This window comes from Brachyhypopomus gauderio, unplaced genomic scaffold (assembly GCF_052324685.1).
Source record: "Brachyhypopomus gauderio isolate BG-103 unplaced genomic scaffold, BGAUD_0.2 sc101, whole genome shotgun sequence".
NCBI classification, from domain to species: domain Eukaryota; kingdom Metazoa; phylum Chordata; class Actinopteri; order Gymnotiformes; family Hypopomidae; genus Brachyhypopomus; species Brachyhypopomus gauderio.
Window position 1 is genome coordinate 782,938 of NW_027506922.1, and position 25,906 is coordinate 808,843.

The 25,906-nt window shown below is 41.6% G+C and overlaps 2 protein-coding genes across 3 annotated transcripts in view; one reads left to right on the forward strand and one right to left on the reverse strand.

Annotated features, from left to right (window-relative positions):
• The window catches only part of LOC143497157 (uncharacterized), a 48,208-nt gene that overhangs the window by 7,306 nt on the left and 14,996 nt on the right, over positions 1-25,906 (reverse strand).
• LOC143497160 (uncharacterized) lies at positions 18,813-20,998 on the forward strand. Of its 2 annotated transcripts, XM_076992960.1 has the most exons (3): positions 18,813-18,847; positions 19,182-20,126; positions 20,286-20,998. In XM_076992960.1, the coding sequence occupies exons 2-3, from the start codon at positions 19,183-19,185 to the stop codon at positions 20,374-20,376; spliced, it is 1,035 nt and encodes a 344-aa protein (XP_076849075.1). In that variant the 5' UTR covers positions 18,813-18,847; position 19,182; the 3' UTR covers positions 20,377-20,998. The 2 variants fall into 2 exon arrangements, with proteins under 2 accessions (XP_076849075.1, XP_076849076.1); XM_076992961.1 differs by lacking the exon at positions 18,813-18,847 and having other exon boundaries at positions 19,036-20,126.

Consider the following 25,906-nt stretch of genomic DNA (forward strand, 5'->3'; position numbering starts at 1 on the left):
TGCATGTATGTTTTGTATGCAGAAATGCAATGAACATAAGCAGAAATCGTTCAGGGTGCTTGTGGGCAGTATATCTTAATTAAATGTATGTAAACATACTTACATTCTCTTCACTGAAATGGCAGAACTTTGGCTTTAAAAGCTGCTTGAGTCGTAATGATGTTGCAGGATGTTTCCAAAGATACATCCGACTTGACTTTAGCTCATCAGAATGGAGTGCTCGATGGACTTTCTGCCGAGAGGTTGTATGCAGAGTATTAGACATACACACCATCAAAACTGTTTTGTATTTTCCATATTTGCTTAGTGAGCTAGACTTGCCTTTATTTCCTCAGTGTTAGTGAGACCCTCCATTCCATCTTTATGCAGAATCATAAGAGTCCTACCAAGAATAAGAGTCATACATTCATAAAAGCCTCAAATGGGAGGCAGAGGCATTTGAACTGGAAACATGAGAAACCCAAACCAAAGTAACCACATACCCGTCAACATTCAGTGGCATTTTAACTGGAAACATGAGAAACCCAAACCAAAGTAACCACATACCCGTCAACATTCAGTGGCATTTTAACTGGAAACATGAGAAACCCAAACCAAAATAACCACATACCCGTCAACATTCAGTGGCATTTTAACTGGAAACATGAGAAACCCAAACCAAAGTAACCACATACCCGTCAACATTCAGTGGCATTTTAACTGGAAACATGAGAAACCCAAACCAAAGTAACCACATACCCGTCAACATTCAGTGGCATTTGAACTGGAAACATGAGAAACCCAAACCAAAGTAACCACATACCCGTCAACATTCAGTGGCATTTGAACTGGAAACATGAGAAACCCAAACCAAAGTAACCACATACCCGTCAACATTCAGTGGCATTTTAACTGGAAACATGAGAAAACCAAACCAAAATAACCACATACCCGTCAACATTCAGTGGCATTTTAACTGGAAACATGAGAAACCCAAACCAAAGTAACCACATACCCGTCAACATTCAGTGGCATTTTAACTGGAAACATGAGAAACCCAAACCAAAGTAACCACATACCCGTCAACATTCAGTGGCACTTTAACTGGAAACATGAGAAACCCAAACCAAAGTAACCACATACCCGTCAACATTCAGTGGCATTTTAACTGGAAACATGAGAAACCCAAACCAAAGTAACCACATACCCGTCAACATTCAGTGGCATTTGAACTGGAAACATGAGAAACCCAAACCAAAATAACCACATACCCGTCAACATTCAGTGGCATTTTAACTGGAAACATGAGAAACCCAAACCAAAATAACCACATACCCGTCAACATTCAGTGGCATTTTAACTGGAAACATGAGAAACCCAAACCAAAGTAACCACATACCCGTCAACATTCAGTGGCATTTTAACTGGAAACATGAGAAACCCAAACCAAAATAACCACATACCCGTCAACATTCAGTGGCATTTTAACTGGAAACATGAGAAACCCAAACCAAAGTAACCACATACCCGTCAACATTCAGTGGCATTTTAACTGGAAACATGAGAAACCCAAACCAAAGTAACCACATACCCGTCAACATTCAGTGGCATTATACCTGGAAACATGAGAAACCCAAACCAAAGTAACCACATACCCGTCAACATTCAGTGGCACTTTAACTGGAAACATGAGAAACCCAAACCAAAGTAACCACATACCCGTCAACATTCAGTGGCATTTTAACTGGAAACATGAGAAACCCAAACCAAAGTAACCACATACCCGTCAACATTCAGTGGCATTTTAACTGGAAACATGAGAAACCCAAACCAAAGTAACCACATACCCGTCAACATTCAGTGGCACTTTAACTGGAAACATGAGAAACCCAAACCAAAGTAACCACATACCAGTCAACATTCAGTGGCATTTGAACTGGAAACATGAGAAACCCAAACCAAAATAACCACATACCCGTCAACATTCAGTGGCACTTTAACTGGAAACATGAGAAACCCAAACCAAAGTATCCACATACCCGTCAACATTCAGTGGCATTTGAACTGGAAACATGAGAAACCCAAACCAAAATAACCACATACCCGTCAACATTCAGTGGCATTTTAACTGGAAACATGAGAAACCCAAACCAAAGTAACCACATACCCGTCAACATTCAGTGGCATTTTAACTGGAAACATGAGAAACCCAAACCAAAGTAACCACATACCCGTCAACATTCAGTGGCATTTTAACTGGAAACATGAGAAACCCAAACCAAAGTAACCACATACCCGTCAACATTCAGTGGCATTTTAACTGGAAACATGAGAAACCCAAACCAAAGTAACCACATACCCGTCAACATTCAGTGGCATTTTAACTGGAAACATGAGAAACCCAAACCAAAGTAACCACATACCCGTCAACATTCAGTGGCATTTGAACTGGAAACATGAGAAACCCAAACCAAAGTAACCACATACCCGTCAACATTCAGTGGCATTTGAACTGGAAACATGAGAAACCCAAACCAAAGTAACCACATACCCGTCAACATTCAGTGGCATTTTAACTGGAAACATGAGAAAACCAAACCAAAATAACCACATACCCGTCAACATTCAGTGGCATTTTAACTGGAAACATGAGAAACCCAAACCAAAGTAACCACATACCCGTCAACATTCAGTGGCATTTTAACTGGAAACATGAGAAACCCAAACCAAAATAACCACATACCCGTCAACATTCAGTGGCATTTTAACTGGAAACATGAGAAACCCAAACCAAAGTAACCACATACCCGTCAACATTCAGTGGCATTTTAACTGGAAACATGAGAAACCCAAACCAAAGTAACCACATACCCGTCAACATTCAGTGGCACTTTAACTGGAAACATGAGAAACCCAAACCAAAGTAACCACATACCCGTCAACATTCAGTGGCATTTTAACTGGAAACATGAGAAACCCAAACCAAAGTAACCACATACCCGTCAACATTCAGTGGCATTTGAACTGGAAACATGAGAAACCCAAACCAAAATAACCACATACCCGTCAACATTCAGTGGCATTTTAACTGGAAACATGAGAAACCCAAACCAAAATAACCACATACCCGTCAACATTCAGTGGCATTTTAACTGGAAACATGAGAAACCCAAACCAAAGTAACCACATACCCGTCAACATTCAGTGGCATTTTAACTGGAAACATGAGAAACCCAAACCAAAATAACCACATACCCGTCAACATTCAGTGGCATTTTAACTGGAAACATGAGAAACCCAAACCAAAGTAACCACATACCCGTCAACATTCAGTGGCATTTTAACTGGAAACATGAGAAACCCAAACCAAAGTAACCACATACCCGTCAACATTCAGTGGCATTTTAACTGGAAACATGAGAAACCCAAACCAAAGTAACCACATACCCGTCAACATTCAGTGGCACTTTAACTGGAAACATGAGAAACCCAAACCAAAGTAACCACATACCCGTCAACATTCAGTGGCATTTTAACTGGAAACATGAGAAACCCAAACCAAAGTAACCACATACCCGTCAACATTCAGTGGCATTTTAACTGGAAACATGAGAAACCCAAACCAAAGTAACCACATACCCGTCAACATTCAGTGGCACTTTAACTGGAAACATGAGAAACCCAAACCAAAGTAACCACATACCAGTCAACATTCAGTGGCATTTGAACTGGAAACATGAGAAACCCAAACCAAAATAACCACATACCCGTCAACATTCAGTGGCACTTTAACTGGAAACATGAGAAACCCAAACCAAAGTATCCACATACCCGTCAACATTCAGTGGCATTTGAACTGGAAACATGAGAAACCCAAACCAAAATAACCACATACCCGTCAACATTCAGTGGCATTTTAACTGGAAACATGAGAAACCCAAACCAAAGTAACCACATACCCGTCAACATTCAGTGGCATTTTAACTGGAAACATGAGAAACCCAAACCAAAGTAACCACATACCCGTCAACATTCAGTGGCATTTTAACTGGAAACATGAGAAACCCAAACCAAAGTAACCACATACCCGTCAACATTCAGTGGCATTTTAACTGGAAACATGAGAAACCCAAACCAAAGTAACCACATACCCGTCAACATTCAGTGGCATTTTAACTGGAAACATGAGAAACCCAAACCAAAGTAACCACATACCCGTCAACATTCAGTGGCATTTGAACTGGAAACATGAGAAACCCAAACCAAAGTAACCACATACCCGTCAACATTCAGTGGCATTTGAACTGGAAACATGAGAAACCCAAACCAAAGTAACCACATACCCGTCAACATTCAGTGGCATTTTAACTGGAAACATGAGAAAACCAAACCAAAATAACCACATACCCGTCAACATTCAGTGGCATTTTAACTGGAAACATGAGAAACCCAAACCAAAGTAACCACATACCCGTCAACATTCAGTGGCATTTTAACTGGAAACATGAGAAACCCAAACCAAAGTAACCACATACCCGTCAACATTCAGTGGCATTTGAACTGGAAACATGAGAAACCCAAACCAAAATAACCACATACCCGTCAACATTCAGTGGCATTTTAACTGGAAACATGAGAAACCCAAACCAAAATAACCACATACCCGTCAACATTCAGTGGCATTTTAACTGGAAACATGAGAAACCCAAACCAAAGTAACCACATACCAGTCAACATTCAGTGGCATTTGAACTGGAAACATGAGAAACCCAAACCAAAATAACCACATACCCGTCAACATTCAGTGGCACTTTAACTGGAAACATGAGAAACCCAAACCAAAGTATCCACATACCCGTCAACATTCAGTGGCATTTGAACTGGAAACATGAGAAACCCAAACCAAAATAACCACATACCCGTCAACATTCAGTGGCATTTTAACTGGAAACATGAGAAACCCAAACCAAAGTAACCACATACCCGTCAACATTCAGTGGCATTTTAACTGGAAACATGAGAAACCCAAACCAAAGTAACCACATACCCGTCAACATTCAGTGGCATTTTAACTGGAAACATGAGAAACCCAAACCAAAGTAACCACATACCCGTCAACATTCAGTGGCATTTTAACTGGAAACATGAGAAACCCAAACCAAAGTAACCACATACCCGTCAACATTCAGTGGCATTTTAACTGGAAACATGAGAAACCCAAACCAAAGTAACCACATACCCGTCAACATTCAGTGGCATTTGAACTGGAAACATGAGAAACCCAAACCAAAGTAACCACATACCCGTCAACATTCAGTGGCATTTGAACTGGAAACATGAGAAACCCAAACCAAAGTAACCACATACCCGTCAACATTCAGTGGCATTTTAACTGGAAACATGAGAAAACCAAACCAAAATAACCACATACCCGTCAACATTCAGTGGCATTTTAACTGGAAACATGAGAAACCCAAACCAAAGTAACCACATACCCGTCAACATTCAGTGGCATTTTAACTGGAAACATGAGAAACCCAAACCAAAGTAACCACATACCCGTCAACATTCAGTGGCATTTTAACTGGAAACATGAGAAACCCAAACCAAAGTAACCACATACCCGTCAACATTCAGTGGCATTTTAACTGGAAACATGAGAAACCCAAACCAAAGTAACCACATACCCGTCAACATTCAGTGGCATTTTAACTGGAAACATGAGAAACCCAAACCAAAGTAACCACATACCCGTCAACATTCAGTGGCATTTGAACTGGAAACATGAGAAACCCAAACCAAAGTAACCACATACCCGTCAACATTCAGTGGCATTTGAACTGGAAACATGAGAAACCCAAACCAAAGTAACCACATACCCGTCAACATTCAGTGGCATTTTAACTGGAAACATGAGAAACCCAAACCAAAGTAACCACATACCCGTCAACATTCAGTGGCATTTTAACTGGAAACATGAGAAACCCAAACCAAAGTAACCACATACCCGTCAACATTCAGGCATTTTAACTGGAAACATGAGAAACCCAAACCAAAGTAACCACATACCAGTCAACATTCAGTGGCATTTGAACTGGAAACATGAGAAACCCAAACCAAAGTAACCACATACCCGTCAACATTCAGTGGCATTTTAACTGGAAACATGAGAAAACCAAACCAAAATAACCACATACCCGTCAACATTCAGTGGCATTTTAACTGGAAACATGAGAAACCCAAACCAAAGTAACCACATACCCGTCAACATTCAGTGGCATTTTAACTGGAAACATGAGAAACCCAAACCAAAGTAACCACATACCCGTCAACATTCAGTGGCATTTTAACTGGAAACATGAGAAACCCAAACCAAAGTAACCACATACCCGTCAACATTCAGTGGCATTTTAACTGGAAACATGAGAAACCCAAACCAAAGTAACCACATACCCGTCAACATTCAGTGGCATTTTAACTGGAAACATGAGAAACCCAAACCAAAGTAACCACATACCCGTCAACATTCAGTGGCATTTGAACTGGAAACATGAGAAACCCAAACCAAAGTAACCACATACCCGTCAACATTCAGTGGCATTTGAACTGGAAACATGAGAAACCCAAACCAAAGTAACCACATACCCGTCAACATTCAGTGGCATTTGAACTGGAAACATGAGAAACCCAAACCAAAGTAACCACATACCCGTCAACATTCAGTGGCATTTTAACTGGAAACATGAGAAACCCAAACCAAAGTAACCACATACCCGTCAACATTCAGTGGCATTTTAACTGGAAACATGAGAAACCCAAACCAAAGTAACCACATACCCGTCAACATTCAGTGGCACTTTAACTGGAAACATGAGAAACCCAAACCAAAGTAACCACATACCAGTCAACATTCAGTGGCATTTGAACTGGAAACATGAGAAACCCAAACCAAAATAACCACATACCCGTCAACATTCAGTGGCACTTTAACTGGAAACATGAGAAACCCAAACCAAAGTATCCACATACCCGTCAACATTCAGTGGCATTTGAACTGGAAACATGAGAAACCCAAACCAAAATAACCACATACCCGTCAACATTCAGTGGCATTTTAACTGGAAACATGAGAAACCCAAACCAAAGTAACCACATACCCGTCAACATTCAGTGGCATTTTAACTGGAAACATGAGAAACCCAAACCAAAGTAACCACATACCCGTCAACATTCAGTGGCATTTTAACTGGAAACATGAGAAACCCAAACCAAAGTAACCACATACCCGTCAACATTCAGTGGCATTTTAACTGGAAACATGAGAAACCCAAACCAAAGTAACCACATACCCGTCAACATTCAGTGGCATTTTAACTGGAAACATGAGAAACCCAAACCAAAGTAACCACATACCCGTCAACATTCAGTGGCATTTGAACTGGAAACATGAGAAACCCAAACCAAAGTAACCACATACCCGTCAACATTCAGTGGCATTTGAACTGGAAACATGAGAAACCCAAACCAAAGTAACCACATACCCGTCAACATTCAGTGGCATTTTAACTGGAAACATGAGAAAACCAAACCAAAATAACCACATACCCGTCAACATTCAGTGGCATTTTAACTGGAAACATGAGAAACCCAAACCAAAGTAACCACATACCCGTCAACATTCAGTGGCATTTTAACTGGAAACATGAGAAACCCAAACCAAAGTAACCACATACCCGTCAACATTCAGTGGCATTTTAACTGGAAACATGAGAAACCCAAACCAAAATAACCACATACCCGTCAACATTCAGTGGCATTTTAACTGGAAACATGAGAAACCCAAACCAAAATAACCACATACCCGTCAACATTCAGTGGCATTTTAACTGGAAACATGAGAAACCCAAACCAAAGTAACCACATACCAGTCAACATTCAGTGGCATTTGAACTGGAAACATGAGAAACCCAAACCAAAATAACCACATACCCGTCAACATTCAGTGGCACTTTAACTGGAAACATGAGAAACCCAAACCAAAGTATCCACATACCCGTCAACATTCAGTGGCATTTGAACTGGAAACATGAGAAACCCAAACCAAAATAACCACATACCCGTCAACATTCAGTGGCATTTTAACTGGAAACATGAGAAACCCAAACCAAAGTAACCACATACCCGTCAACATTCAGTGGCATTTTAACTGGAAACATGAGAAACCCAAACCAAAGTAACCACATACCCGTCAACATTCAGTGGCATTTTAACTGGAAACATGAGAAACCCAAACCAAAGTAACCACATACCCGTCAACATTCAGTGGCATTTTAACTGGAAACATGAGAAACCCAAACCAAAGTAACCACATACCCGTCAACATTCAGTGGCATTTGAACTGGAAACATGAGAAACCCAAACCAAAGTAACCACATACCCGTCAACATTCAGTGGCATTTGAACTGGAAACATGAGAAACCCAAACCAAAGTAACCACATACCCGTCAACATTCAGTGGCATTTGAACTGGAAACATGAGAAACCCAAACCAAAGTAACCACATACCCGTCAACATTCAGTGGCATTTTAACTGGAAACATGAGAAAACCAAACCAAAATAACCACATACCCGTCAACATTCAGTGGCATTTTAACTGGAAACATGAGAAACCCAAACCAAAGTAACCACATACCCGTCAACATTCAGTGGCATTTTAACTGGAAACATGAGAAACCCAAACCAAAGTAACCACATACCCGTCAACATTCAGTGGCATTTTAACTGGAAACATGAGAAACCCAAACCAAAGTAACCACATACCCGTCAACATTCAGTGGCATTTTAACTGGAAACATGAGAAACCCAAACCAAAGTAACCACATACCCGTCAACATTCAGTGGCATTTGAACTGGAAACATGAGAAACCCAAACCAAAGTAACCACATACCCGTCAACATTCAGTGGCATTTGAACTGGAAACATGAGAAACCCAAACCAAAGTAACCACATACCCGTCAACATTCAGTGGCATTTGAACTGGAAACATGAGAAACCCAAACCAAAGTAACCACATACCCGTCAACATTCAGTGGCATTTTAACTGGAAACATGAGAAACCCAAACCAAAGTAACCACATACCCGTCAACATTCAGTGGCATTTTAACTGGAAACATGAGAAACCCAAACCAAAGTAACCACATACCCGTCAACATTCAGGCATTTTAACTGGAAACATGAGAAACCCAAACCAAAGTAACCACATACCAGTCAACATTCAGTGGCATTTGAACTGGAAACATGAGAAACCCAAACCAAAGTAACCACATACCCGTCAACATTCAGTGGCATTTGAACTGGAAACATGAGAAAACCAAACCAAAATAACCACATACCCGTCAACATTCAGTGGCATTTTAACTGGAAACATGAGAAACCCAAACCAAAGTAACCACATACCCGTCAACATTCAGTGGCATTTTAACTGGAAACATGAGAAACCCAAACCAAAGTAACCACATACCCGTCAACATTCAGTGGCATTTTAACTGGAAACATGAGAAACCCAAACCAAAGTAACCACATACCCGTCAACATTCAGTGGCATTTTAACTGGAAACATGAGAAACCCAAACCAAAGTAACCACATACCCGTCAACATTCAGTGGCATTTGAACTGGAAACATGAGAAACCCAAACCAAAGTAACCACATACCCGTCAACATTCAGTGGCATTTGAACTGGAAACATGAGAAACCCAAACCAAAGTAACCACATACCCGTCAACATTCAGTGGCATTTGAACTGGAAACATGAGAAACCCAAACCAAAGTAACCACATACCCGTCAACATTCAGTGGCATTTGAACTGGAAACATGAGAAACCCAAACCAAAGTAACCACATACCCGTCAACATTCAGTGGCATTTTAACTGGAAACATGAGAAAACCAAACCAAAATAACCACATACCCGTCAACATTCAGTGGCATTTTAACTGGAAACATGAGAAACCCAAACCAAAGTAACCACATACCCGTCAACATTCAGTGGCATTTTAACTGGAAACATGAGAAACCCAAACCAAAGTAACCACATACCCGTCAACATTCAGTGGCACTTTAACTGGAAACATGAGAAACCCAAACCAAAGTAACCACATACCCGTCAACATTCAGTGGCATTTTAACTGGAAACATGAGAAACCCAAACCAAAGTAACCACATACCCGTCAACATTCAGTGGCATTTGAACTGGAAACATGAGAAACCCAAACCAAAATAACCACATACCCGTCAACATTCAGTGGCATTTTAACTGGAAACATGAGAAACCCAAACCAAAATAACCACATACCCGTCAACATTCAGTGGCATTTTAACTGGAAACATGAGAAACCCAAACCAAAGTAACCACATACCAGTCAACATTCAGTGGCATTTGAACTGGAAACATGAGAAACCCAAACCAAAATAACCACATACCCGTCAACATTCAGTGGCACTTTAACTGGAAACATGAGAAACCCAAACCAAAGTATCCACATACCCGTCAACATTCAGTGGCATTTGAACTGGAAACATGAGAAACCCAAACCAAAATAACCACATACCCGTCAACATTCAGTGGCATTTTAACTGGAAACATGAGAAACCCAAACCAAAATAACCACATACCCGTCAACATTCAGTGGCATTTTAACTGGAAACATGAGAAACCCAAACCAAAGTAACCACATACCCGTCAACATTCAGTGGCATTTTAACTGGAAACATGAGAAACCCAAACCAAAGTAACCACATACCCGTCAACATTCAGTGGCATTTTAACTGGAAACATGAGAAACCCAAACCAAAGTAACCACATACCCGTCAACATTCAGTGGCATTTTAACTGGAAACATGAGAAACCCAAACCAAAGTAACCACATACCCGTCAACATTCAGTGGCATTTGAACTGGAAACATGAGAAACCCAAACCAAAGTAACCACATACCCGTCAACATTCAGTGGCATTTGAACTGGAAACATGAGAAACCCAAACCAAAGTAACCACATACCCGTCAACATTCAGTGGCATTTTAACTGGAAACATGAGAAAACCAAACCAAAATAACCACATACCCGTCAACATTCAGTGGCATTTTAACTGGAAACATGAGAAACCCAAACCAAAGTAACCACATACCCGTCAACATTCAGTGGCATTTTAACTGGAAACATGAGAAACCCAAACCAAAGTAACCACATACCCGTCAACATTCAGTGGCACTTTAACTGGAAACATGAGAAACCCAAACCAAAGTAACCACATACCCGTCAACATTCAGTGGCATTTTAACTGGAAACATGAGAAACCCAAACCAAAGTAACCACATACCCGTCAACATTCAGTGGCATTTGAACTGGAAACATGAGAAACCCAAACCAAAATAACCACATACCCGTCAACATTCAGTGGCATTTGAACTGGAAACATGAGAAACCCAAACCAAAATAACCACATACCCGTCAACATTCAGTGGCATTTTAACTGGAAACATGAGAAACCCAAACCAAAGTAACCACATACCCGTCAACATTCAGTGGCATTTTAACTGGAAATATGAGAAACCCAAACCAAAATAACCACATACCCGTCAACATTCAGTGGCATTTTAACTGGAAACATGAGAAACCCAAACCAAAGTAACCACATACCCGTCAACATTCAGTGGCATTTTAACTGGAAACATGAGAAACCCAAACCAAAGTAACCACATACCCGTCAACATTCAGTGGCATTTTAACTGGAAACATGAGAAACCCAAACCAAAGTAACCACATACCCGTCAACATTCAGTGGCACTTTAACTGGAAACATGAGAAACCCAAACCAAAGTAACCACATACCCGTCAACATTCAGTGGCACTTTAACTGGAAACATGAGAAACCCAAACCAAAGTAACCACATACCCGTCAACATTCAGTGGCATTTTAACTGGAAACATGAGAAACCCAAACCAAAGTAACCACATACCCGTCAACATTCAGTGGCATTTGAACTGGAAACATGAGAAACCCAAACCAAAATAACCACATACCCGTCAACATTCAGTGGCATTTTAACTGGAAACATGAGAAACCCAAACCAAAATAACCACATACCCGTCAACATTCAGTGGCATTTTAACTGGAAACATGAGAAACCCAAACCAAAGTAACCACATACCAGTCAACATTCAGTGGCATTTGAACTGGAAACATGAGAAACCCAAACCAAAATAACCACATACCCGTCAACATTCAGTGGCACTTTAACTGGAAACATGAGAAACCCAAACCAAAGTATCCACATACCCGTCAACATTCAGTGGCATTTGAACTGGAAACATGAGAAACCCAAACCAAAATAACCACATACCCGTCAACATTCAGTGGCATTTTAACTGGAAACATGAGAAACCCAAACCAAAATAACCACATACCCGTCAACATTCAGTGGCATTTTAACTGGAAACATGAGAAACCCAAACCAAAGTAACCACATACCCGTCAACATTCAGTGGCATTTTAACTGGAAACATGAGAAACCCAAACCAAAGTAACCACATACCCGTCAACATTCAGTGGCATTTTAACTGGAAACATGAGAAACCCAAACCAAAGTAACCACATACCCGTCAACATTCAGTGGCATTTTAACTGGAAACATGAGAAACCCAAACCAAAGTAACCACATACCCGTCAACATTCAGTGGCATTTGAACTGGAAACATGAGAAACCCAAACCAAAGTAACCACATACCCGTCAACATTCAGTGGCATTTGAACTGGAAACATGAGAAACCCAAACCAAAGTAACCACATACCCGTCAACATTCAGTGGCATTTTAACTGGAAACATGAGAAAACCAAACCAAAATAACCACATACCCGTCAACATTCAGTGGCATTTTAACTGGAAACATGAGAAACCCAAACCAAAGTAACCACATACCCGTCAACATTCAGTGGCATTTTAACTGGAAACATGAGAAACCCAAACCAAAGTAACCACATACCCGTCAACATTCAGTGGCACTTTAACTGGAAACATGAGAAACCCAAACCAAAGTAACCACATACCCGTCAACATTCAGTGGCATTTTAACTGGAAACATGAGAAACCCAAACCAAAGTAACCACATACCCGTCAACATTCAGTGGCATTTGAACTGGAAACATGAGAAACCCAAACCAAAATAACCACATACCCGTCAACATTCAGTGGCATTTGAACTGGAAACATGAGAAACCCAAACCAAAATAACCACATACCCGTCAACATTCAGTGGCATTTTAACTGGAAACATGAGAAACCCAAACCAAAGTAACCACATACCCGTCAACATTCAGTGGCATTTTAACTGGAAATATGAGAAACCCAAACCAAAATAACCACATACCCGTCAACATTCAGTGGCATTTTAACTGGAAACATGAGAAACCCAAACCAAAGTAACCACATACCCGTCAACATTCAGTGGCATTTTAACTGGAAACATGAGAAACCCAAACCAAAGTAACCACATACCCGTCAACATTCAGTGGCATTTTAACTGGAAACATGAGAAACCCAAACCAAAGTAACCACATACCCGTCAACATTCAGTGGCACTTTAACTGGAAACATGAGAAACCCAAACCAAAGTAACCACATACCCGTCAACATTCAGTGGCATTTTAACTGGAAACATGAGAAACCCAAACCAAAGTAACCACATACCCGTCAACATTCAGTGGCATTTTAACTGGAAACATGAGAAACCCAAACCAAAGTAACCACATACCCGTCAACATTCAGTGGCACTTTAACTGGAAACATGAGAAACCCAAACCAAAGTAACCACATACCAGTCAACATTCAGTGGCATTTGAACTGGAAACATGAGAAACCCAAACCAAAATAACCACATACCCGTCAACATTCAGTGGCACTTTAACTGGAAACATGAGAAACCCAAACCAAAGTATCCACATACCCGTCAACATTCAGTGGCATTTGAACTGGAAACATGAGAAACCCAAACCAAAATAACCACATACCCGTCAACATTCAGTGGCATTTTAACTGGAAACATGAGAAACCCAAACCAAAGTAACCACATACCCGTCAACATTCAGTGGCATTTTAACTGGAAACATGAGAAACCCAAACCAAAGTAACCACATACCCGTCAACATTCAGTGGCATTTTAACTGGAAATATGAGAAACCCAAACCAAAATAACCACATACCCGTCAACATTCAGTGGCATTTTAACTGGAAACATGAGAAACCCAAACCAAAGTAACCACATACCCGTCAACATTCAGTGGCATTTTAACTGGAAACATGAGAAACCCAAACCAAAGTAACCACATACCCGTCAACATTCAGTGGCATTTTAACTGGAAACATGAGAAACCCAAACCAAAGTAACCACATACCCGTCAACATTCAGTGGCACTTTAACTGGAAACATGAGAAACCCAAACCAAAGTAACCACATACCCGTCAACATTCAGTGGCATTTTAACTGGAAACATGAGAAACCCAAACCAAAGTAACCACATACCCGTCAACATTCAGTGGCATTTTAACTGGAAACATGAGAAACCCAAACCAAAGTAACCACATACCCGTCAACATTCAGTGGCACTTTAACTGGAAACATGAGAAACCCAAACCAAAGTAACCACATACCAGTCAACATTCAGTGGCATTTGAACTGGAAACATGAGAAACCCAAACCAAAATAACCACATACCCGTCAACATTCAGTGGCACTTTAACTGGAAACATGAGAAACCCAAACCAAAGTATCCACATACCCGTCAACATTCAGTGGCATTTGAACTGGAAACATGAGAAACCCAAACCAAAATAACCACATACCCGTCAACATTCAGTGGCATTTTAACTGGAAACATGAGAAACCCAAACCAAAGTAACCACATACCCGTCAACATTCAGTGGCATTTTAACTGGAAACATGAGAAACCCAAACCAAAGTAACCACATACCCGTCAACATTCAGTGGCATTTTAACTGGAAACATGAGAAACCCAAACCAAAATAACCACATACCCGTCAACATTCAGTGGCATTTTAACTGGAAACATGAGAAACCCAAACCAAAGTAACCACATACCCGTCAACATTCAGTGGCATTTTAACTGGAAACATGAGAAACCCAAACCAAAGTAACCACATACCCGTCAACATTCAGTGGCATTTTAACTGGAAACATGAGAAACCCAAACCAAAGTAACCACATACCCGTCAACATTCAGTGGCATTTTAACTGGAAACATGAGAAACCCAAACCAAAGTAACCACATACCCGTCAACATTCAGTGGCATTTTAACTGGAAACATGAGAAACCCAAACCAAAGTAACCACATACCCGTCAACATTCAGTGGCATTTTTTCTGCAGCCACACATAAAAGGAGCCCAGGTAGCCTGGCCACTCACGCCAGCACCGTCTGTGTGTAGCCATTCTTTGCAGGATTCACACTGTACCCAGTTGATATGTGTTACCTCAAGATAGAACATACTATAAAAGCCCAAAATCTACAGCCAGTATTCCTATAGAGAAGAATATGTTTTATAAAGTACCAAACCTCCTGTCCCCAGACTCTGGAAAACACAGACGTTCATATCAGCTGCCATACACTCATGTTGTCATGTTAATGTTGTCATGTTAAACTCCCTGTTAATATAACACATGCCAACAATGCAATAACATGCTGTTATATAATCTTAAATGTGTCAACATTCTGATGTGTGTCATTTAGATGTGAAGTTTTCAGTTTGCCTATGTATTTATATACTTTATCGGCTAATCCCAGTCACGCTGTGTGTTTTTCCTCTTTGTGATTTGAATACATGCCCTCGGTGTTGCTACATGCCTTTGTTTTGAACACCATTTATGATGACAGTAATAGTCTCTCCCCTCATTAAAGTAGATGTTAAACTCATGTACTTGCATTCTACCTACAACTCGCCTGTTACAGTTCTGTATTAAAAATACTGCCATGTACCTTCACCATCACATCACAACTTAAAGTGGTTGCATGATATCGATGGAGATATTGTAGCTGAGAAACACTGTGTCTCTTCTCTAAGTTTTATCCCCCGCACTTCCATTTCAGCTATCTATACAAAAAAACAAAGTGAAAATGTATAGAAGAAAAAAGCAACACTTGTTTACTTACTGTGCATACAAAAACACCAGTTTTGAGAATCTCTTTGGAGCCACTGTTGTGGATACTGAATGCTCCATTCAGCAAGGTTCAAAGTCTCAAACTGAAACTCAGTCATTATCAAAAAAAGAAAGTCTATTTTTCAGATGCAAAGACTTAATACACTTACCATCAGCAAAGAGGCATATTCTTCCATTTATACCAACAGCTGCTTTCCCCATAGACAGACAGACCATTTTTTCAAAGAAGGTTTTGTTCACACGCTGATTGTGCAGGTGAAATACCAGGTGTAGCATGAACATGTAACACATGTTCTTCAGCAGGTAGAGGAAATACAGGGAATTGGCAAGTTCTTTGTTCAGCTGTTCTGCCACTGAGGAACTGAGGAATCCTGTCAGTTCTGGAAGTATTTCGAAGTACTTTGGAGTATTTCTTCTGGTCTCTTCTGGTTCCTTTGGTGGAATCGGTCATAGAAGAATAATCGGCAGGATATTCCTGTAATGGGATGCGGACCCTCATGGCCTTTGCCCACTGCTGCACTCTGTACAGCCCCCCAGTTGGTTTATTTGTTTTATAGAAGCCTTTCCTGATTGTATTGTGAAGAATTGTTGTTTCCAAGTAATCTTCCATTATTGACAGGAACCACCCAATTGCTGTACTGTTCTAATTTTGGAAAATAGGAAAGGCTTTTTAAAAATACATAATAAATTAATTGGCATATACAACATTCAATAGTAATAAATGAAGAAATTACATACTAGTATGGCATGGTATGACATTAAAGGCACCATATACCTTTATTGCTGTGTTAAGCACTGAACACAGTTGTATAGTCAGCAGGGATTTGTTGTTGAAATGGTGGTACCCTGTTAAATTTTCCTGAAATCGAACTTGCCTTTGACATATTGGGCAGCATTTCACAGCTACTGTGGCTGAAAAAAATTATTAGATTTTGTCTACAAAAAATGTAAATTTAGGTTTTACCCGATTTTAAATTTACAACATTTAGCAGATGTCCAGTGTGTGTTATTCCCTACTGATATAGAAGAGGAAACATACCTCTTCTGATTTTGTAGAGCCCATACACAGAGGCATTTGTGGTTATCACTGTAGGACCAGACAGGTCAGGTGTTCTAATTAGCGTTAATGGAAAACAGCTGATTAGTATTCGGGTGATCGCGACCTCATGTCTGACAATAGTATTAAGTGTGCACTTTAACATATTTGATAAAAATAAACACATTTTATCTAGGACAAAAATATGTATATTTTGTCGTTATGCAGAGAATTTAGGTTTAAAGTATATTCAGCCTGATCGTGTAACAGGTTATCCCATGGCCATAGTGTATGTAAATTCACTTTTGTGTTGGCGTTCTGCGTCTCTACGTAGTGCAGGGGTGGCCAACCCGCGGCTCGCGAGCCGCATGCGGCTCTTTGCCTGGTTTCATGCGGCCCCCCAGCCGGTCCGCGGGCTCACCTGCACACTGCTACATTTTCGTGGTGCGCGGTTAGTTTTAAAACCGGCGTAGTGGAAAACACGCATTTGACTGTCTTCACAGCTAATAAATTACACTCGCCGCCCCCCCTCCCGCTCAACAGATTACACTCGCCCATGTACGATGTGGCTCTTTGCCGTAACACAGTAAGAAAAGTGGCTCTTGGTCTATGACGGGTTGGCCACCCCTGGAATTGAGCCGCTACGAATATTACGAATAACACTTTGTGAATGTTGTAGGACGATGTGCAAGTGTCTGGATTCAGTTTGTGAATGTCGCGGGACAGTAGCGTGGCACTTGGCGAGCAGCGCGCGGCAGCAGCTCGAGACAGTGGTCGAGCGTCGCGCGGCACTACCAGCTGTACAGCCGGCACACGCAAAACACGACCTAATGGTGATTCCCTGCTCCATAGGGAAAAGGACTCGACAGAACACGAGTTTTATGTCGACATTATTTAACCCCTGCCCTTGAGAGAAAGCAATATACTTCTAACAGTAACAGAGTTCCACACAGTCCTGAAGCATATTTTAATAGTGACATAGTCGACTATTTTGCGTCACAGTATGTGTATATGAAGTCACCGAACCGCACGTATGAAAAGCCCCAGCTGCCTATGCCGTTATCATTGATTGATAAAGTCAGTGATTGATCTAGTCAGTTACCGGTGCCTGTGCAAATTGGATAAAAAAGACTACGGACAAACAACACAATCTGTACACTTCAAAATACAGACTGCATACCTCTAAGACAGGTATCACCAAATGGCGGACCGCGGTCCGGATCCGGACCCGAACGCCGTCCTGTCCGGACCCAATCACATTCCTGATTAACTGGATACGGACCCAAATGCCAAAAAAATTTTAACGGGAGACTATATTTTAAACCGGAGAATTTATTTTCAGACGAGTGTTACGTTCACCACCCATTTGAGTGTTACGTTCGCCCCCCCCCCCCCCCCCCCCCCCGCTCAACAACTTTCGTTCGCCACCCCCCCCCCCCCCCCCCGCTCAACAACTTTCTTTCGTTCGCCACCGCGGACCCGGACCTAAGGTCTGAGCTATCTGCCAAAAATGGACCGCGGAAAGATTTAATTGATTACCCCTGCTCTAAGAGATAATTCTAATTTCTTCATTGGATAATTACAGTTCTCCGATATTAAAGGTAAGCCTAAAATTTTATACCAGGAATAAAAGCAAGGGAATTGATACTTTATGCTGGTTTATTCATTTAAAGAAAGTATCCATAATAGATTAATAAATGTTTTTAAATATATTTATTTTACTAGCCTAGATTAACATATAATTTTTAGATTAAGATATTTAGTGGAATATTGATTCTTATAAATTACATTATGTACTTTTGTGATATTTAAAATCTGTCTATCTTGCATCTTTGTTGTTAAGATTAAGAGAATGGTAAGACAAGTTTAGAGAGATAAACTGGTGTGCATTTATAAACTATTGAAACTCATGTAGATTTGTGTTCTATTTCCCAGTATGTCATCCATCAGCATAATGAGAAATGGCAAAACTACAAAGAACTTCAGTGAAGTGAGGAATGCCACAACACTACCCAGCATCCATCTGGGAGAAAAGGCACATCCTCAACAGGGAGGTGGAAACAGCCACCACTTCCCTGTTATTGCTGAAACCTCACAGGGGAAGAAAAGGGAACCTGAAGTCTCTCCAAACTTGAGAAAGTTTAGCAGGTGTGCTAAACTATTTACCATAGCTGGACAACGTGGTGGCAAGTCGACAGGCATATGCCTTGATGCAGGCCAGCGTTGCAGTCAGACTAGGTTCCCTTCCCTGTTTGGAGAGCCAGGCTGCAAGAGCAGTAACAGGAGTGTGAAGGTTGCTCACACTCTAGCAGCTCCAGCCATCTCAGGGCCAGCCGCCATCCACACTAAGGTGTCCTCCAGCCCCAATCCTGGTACAACCCACCAGCATGTCAGGAAGGTCCCTGTAAAGGTGGAGGATAAGGCCAGCGAGGTGTGGAATGAGGAGATATGCCCCAGCTCCTCACTGTACTCCACACCTGAAAAGAGTGAGGTCTGCTACAAAGGGCTGGAGGGCCTCGCCTCAGCGTCCCTGCGCAGCACAAAGCTGGAGGCATCCCAGCGTTGCCGTGATCTGGGCTGTCAGAAGTCGCTGCTCACCAGGAGAGCGGTGTTACACAAGACAGAGAGCAGAGCCGCCTGCTCGTCTCCGCCTCGCCCGTCCCAGGTGCCTCAGCTCAGCCAGGACCGTGCGTCTCTGGACTGCCAGGCTGATGCCAACACCCACAGGCAGGGCAAAGGCCAGGTTGGCAAGGCAGGCTTGAAGGGACCAGGAGACAAAGGCATGCCTAAAAGACTTGAAGGAGGACACAGCGTGAAGCTCATCCCTCTGGATGTGTCAAGCCCTCTTCAGTCTGTCTCCTTTATGCCACGCAAGTCCAGGTACAATCACTGCACTCTTTAGCAGAAATACATTGTATGAGATTAGTATATTATATACTATATATCATATTGCTTCAAGTAAAGCTGTGTTCAGACAATGTCTGGTAAATACGAAAAGAAAAATGACACCTGAAACTATTTGGTTTGTAATTGTAACAGGATCCAGAAGGGACGAGTCATTATTGGATCACGTTATGCTCCACCTGGCAGCTTGTCAACAACTGCATGTATACAGCAGTGGAGGTTCTAGACCATGTCCTCCCAATTACCGAACCCAGAGAGCCACGTGTCTGCAGTCAACCACACACCAGTCTGACACCAACAAAACCTCACACTCGTCATAATTCCTCTGTTTTATTTTAAGAATAAAAGACCTGTCTCCTCCATATTTTAAGACCAAATAAAAATAAAAACCCTAAAAAAATACTAAGATTTCTTTTACATTTTTAAAAATAATTTTGTTCTTTTTGAAGCCATCACACAAAAATAGAAACAAGAACAATTAAAAGTAAATCTTAAAAAAAAGAACTGTACACAGCAGAATACCTTTATTGCAAACAAACTCCCCTCAAACCTCAACTATACACACAACAATTATTGCAGTTCACCTAAAATATGCAAAACTAATTTAACTAAGTGATCATTCGTCATGTGTTCTGCCCCAGAAAGAAAGTGGACCGATTCTAAGGAGCCCCCTCTCCAGCAGGGCCCTTCAGCAGGAACTCTAGGGCCACTGAACCATTGCTTTTACGATGCCCCTTCCAGGAAATTCATGAAGGTTCATGTGCCCTCAACTGAGCATCTGAGCAAGCAAAGAAATGTGGATTGTGATGCAATTTCAACATACTGACTATACAAAAAAAAAAAAAAAAAAACAACCTCCTCCAATCGGAGGTAGAAACAACCCTGTATATGAAGCAGATGCACCATGACACCTTTGATTTCCATCCTGTATGTGAGGACTGAAATGCCGCCCCTCTGACCAACGCTTTATGGAGCCTTTGACATAAGAAAGGCCAGAATCATCCGTTTCCATGAAGCTGTTGAGACATGCAGGGGTGGACCAGTCGTGCGGGTCGGCGGTGTAGTTTGGGCTGCGTCTTGCGTTTTGCGTCCACCTCCCCCCCCATGCTGTTGCTGAGTAACCGCACCCACTCCCTCCTACCAAGTCGAGGCCGACCGACGTTCAGAAGGCATCGCAATGGCGCAGATGACCGAGCGTTTTAGTGATGTGTTCTTTTAGGTGTGCCCACTCTGTACACAGCACACACCCAGCGCCATGGTGATAATTCCCTCACACCAGTCGATCCACAGCATGTGGATATCAGATAATGAACGTTTGTTGGAATCCTGTTGCTACTGGGCCTAACAGATGTACCTAGTACCTTCTTCCTACCCAAGAACAGCAGAGACTACACACACACACACACACACACACACACACACACACACACAAACATACCCCCCAAGGCCCGTCTGTAACAACAGGATAAAGGTGTTCGCCCTCCCATTCAGAACACACACTCATTTCCAAATCTATCACTTATAGTATAAACAATAAATAGTCAAGGAATATGAAACAACCACCTAGACCTCTCTGTTCTACACCCTGCAGACTCGCAAAGCCTCCATCTTTCACTAGGTGGCGCCATAATGCCAGAACATTGCTACTACACCCAGGAAAAAGATCCGTGAGGATCTCAACATACCACGAATGGAGACTAAACGATGACAATAACTCACATTCACAACTATAGAATGAAGGAAATCTACCAACGAACAGAGAAGCACGTTTCAGAAACGACTTTTATACAGATATTAAAAATGAAACTAGTATTTAAACACGTATAACTCTGAAGCTAAGCATATTCCACCCACTCAAACGACAACTCAATCAGGAAGGAGTACTACAGGCTGTAATTTAGTGATGGGAAGATGATACCTCAAGGAGTGTATCCACACACTACACAAACTGTGTTGACACTGTATTTACACTGTGTTGGTCATTGTTGTGTGGCAGGCTGTAATTTAGTGATGGGAAGATGATACCTCAAGGAGTGTATCCACACACTACGCAAACTGTGTTGACACTGTATTGACACTGTGTTGGTCATTGTTGTGTGCCAGGCTGTAATTCATATCAAAGGCGAGAAAGGTACAGTTGTGGTCAAAAGTTTACATACACTTGTAAAAAACATAATGTTATGGCTGTCTTGAGTTTTCAATAAGTTCTACAACTCTTATTTTTCTGTGATAGAGTGATCGGAACACATACATGTTTGTCACAAAAAACAGTCATAAAATGTGGTTCTTTCATAAATTTATTATGGGTCTGCTGAAAATGTCACCAAATCTGCTGGGTCAAAAATATACATACAGCAACATTAGTATTTGGTTACATGTCCCTTGGCCATTTTCACGGCAACTAGGCGCTTTTGGTAGCCATCCACAAGCTCCTGGCAAGCTTCAGGTCGAATGTTTGACCACTCTTCTTGACAGAATTGGTGCAGTTCAGCTAAATGTGATGGTTTTCTTGCATGAACCTGTTTCTTTAGCACTGTCCACATGTTCTCAATGGGGTTTAAGTCAGGACTTTGGGAAGGCCATTCTAAAACCTTAATTCTAGCCTGGTTTAGCCATTCCTTTACCACTTTTGATGTGTGTTTTGGGTCATTGTCTTGTTGGAACACCCAACTGCGCCCAAGACCCAACCTTCGGGCTGATGGTTTTAAGTTTTCCTGCAGAATTTGGAGGTAATCCTCCTTCTTCATTATCCCATTTACTTTCTGCAAAGAACCAGTTCCACTGGCAGCAAAACATCCCCAGAGCATAATACTACCACCACCATGCTTGACAGTAGGCATGGTGTTCCTGGGATTAAAGGCCTCACCTTTTCTCCTCCAAACATATTGCTGGGTGTTGTGGCCAAACAGCTCAATTTTTGTTTCGTCTGACCAGAGAACTTTCCTCCAGAAGGTTTTATCTTTGTCCATGTGATCAGCAGCAAACTTCAGCCGAGTCTTAAGGTGCCTTTTCTGGAGCAAGGGCTTCTTTCTTGCACGGCAGCCTCTCAGTCCATGGCGATGTAAAACACGCTTGACTGTGGAGACTGACACCTGTGTTCCATCAGCTTCCAAATCCTTGCAGACCTGCTTCTTGGTGATTCTTGGTTGACTCTTGACCATCCTGACCAATCTCCTCTCGGCAGCATGTGATAGCTTGCGTTTTCTTCCTGATCGTGGCAGTGACACAACTGTTCCATGCACTTTGTACTTGCGTATAATTGTCTGCACAGTTGCTCTTGGGACCTGTAGCTGCTTTGAAATGGCTCCAAGTGACTTCCCTGACTTGTTCAAGTCAATAATTCGCTTTTTCAGATCCACACTGAATTCCTTTGACTTTCCCATTGTAGCTTTTGTAGCTGAGTCTAATCACTGGGTCAAATGAGCCCTATTTAAATGGGCTCATGAGAAGTCAACAGCTGTAGTCAATCAGAATCACTTACAAGAAGTGAAGAGGCCATGACATGAAGCTAATTTGATTGACACAACTCGCTACATCACCAAAATTGACAAATTTTGTTGCTGTATGTATATTTTTGACCCAGCAGATTTGGTGACATTTTCAGCAGACCCATAATAAATTTATGAAAGAACCAAATTTTATGACTGTTTTTTGTGACAAACATGTATGTGTTCCGATCACTCTATCACAGAAAAATAAGAGTTGTAGAACTTATTGAAAACTCAAGACAGCCATAACATTGTTTTTTACAAGTGTATGTAAACTTTTGACCACAACTGTATAATCTTATCTTTCCATCGATTTCCGTGCAACCCAGACACCCGTTGCCAGTGGATTGTCAAGATAAAAAGAGATGTTTGACCTTGTTTTCAGGTAATGTATCAATATTTAATGTATAAAAAAACATTAAATAGTGTCTAAGTTAGCACGAGCTTACCCTAATAATAATCTCCAGACAATGATACAGATAATAATCTTGAGAAAATCTGTTTAAGAAGGTTAATAACTAGTTTGTACGTAGGACAGCAATCTAACCTAGAATGGATAACTTCTATCCAAATAAAAAACATGTGGTGTAATTGTATGCTTGTCAGGCACAGTGGAAACCCCCTTGGAAAGGTCCTCGAAGCATTGCCACCCTGAGAAAGGTCTCCGGCAGTAGGCGACGTAATACCCGAGGGCTACCCAGTAAGGCCCCGGATGGAATGCTACAACACCCCTTAGAATGAAGGGCTCATTGCAGGTGAGGTTGATGGGGAAGTCTTGCAGCACATAATCCTTCTCTGCAGCAACTTCAATGGACAGTGCTGCCCCAGCAGTGTGGCTGTGGGTGACCACACCATTGCAGGCCTCGTCAGTAATTGATTGGTCTTGTGCTGCTTTTGCAGGTTGCTGGCAAATTGAGTATTGCAACTGCACTCCATCCTCAAGAGCTGCTTGAAGACCCTTGATGCCCTCTCTTTCTATGTGCCGTATGTTTATGGGTGCAAGGAGACATGCTCTGAAGCTGGCCATTGCTCTTGAGCATTCTGGCTTCCCACACTGAGCCTTGGCAATAAAACCTGGGGAATGATCCATTGCTTTTGTTATGATTTGGGCATGATGTTGCATGCTGCGTTGATCTTCAGTGTTCCAGATCTTAATGTGTTGTGTTCAAAGATGTTGTGCAGCATTCTTGCCCTCTGCCGGTATGTTTCAGAATGTACCCCATCTATCACAATGGTTGTGACCAGCTGAAATATATGGGTGTTTCTCTGATCAGTGGTGGTTACGTGCTTGTTGAAATCTTCACTGTCGCAGAAAGTGCAGCAAAAACATTGGCAGAAAGAGTCAAATGTGCACGTGTTGGCCAGGCTTACTGTTGCTTTTTTAATGGACTTGCACATATTTCCATTTTGTAGAAGTCCTATTTGAATTTTGGTTTGCTTTGGAGTTGTGTGTAGCCACTCTGGCTGTGGGATAAGATTGGGGGTACTGCCAGGCCCCTCCAGTTTTCCAGTGTTGGCTGATTGGGTGTGTCCACTGCCAGGCCTTTGTCACAACCAACATCATCCCTGTCTGGCTTGTTGTGTTTGGCTGAGGAAAGCCGCATCTCCCCTTCAATGTAATTTAGGTGTCTGTCCACAAAACGATCCACACATGTAGGAAGGTTTTTGTTCCTGAAGAGGCCACGTTTTACATTTTTGAATCTGGCCTCCACATTTGCGGAACTGGCTGTGGCCTTGCTCCCAGAAAAAAGTGGTGTTAGTACACCGGTCCACAGAGGCAGGTAGGAGCCAATTCTGACAAGTTGTGGTATGAGCTCAGGAAGGTAATGCAAATTGTCATGGTCTCCATGGTGTGATGCACGACTTAAACTTTGTTCACAGATCTCAGCCACCCAGGCTCTCATTTCTGGCTTTGGCATCTAGTGGGAAGTTAAGAATTTAGTTCCATTAATTAGTTATTCCAGAATTCATTTCATTTCAATTGCTATTGTTCTCTTTCCTGTTAGAAATAAAACCTTATTGTTCTGAATTTGTGTGTGGTCCATCTCTCAGATGTCTGTTTTTTACTGTTAACACGATCAATCTTCTCATGTGCCGCCTTGTTTACTTAGTCTTTACATATGGCTGAGTATTGGTTCGCTACTGCCACCTGGACAAACAAAATTGTTGCGCATGGAGTCGATATGAGCCCACCCCCCACTGTTAGTTCCAAAACTGATACGTTCAAAGATTTTCCCATAATAGTTGGCTAGGAAGGCTAGTTCACTT

Excerpts from the sequence above, each read along its gene's own strand:
- LOC143497160 (XM_076992960.1), top strand. The coding sequence starts at position 19,183 with ATGTCATCCATCAGCATAATGAGAAATGGCAAAACTACAAAGAACTTC. Across the intron at positions 20,127-20,285 it reads TTTATGCCACGCAAGTCCAG|GATCCAGAAGGGACGAGTCA; the intron begins GTACAATCACTG and ends TAATTGTAACAG.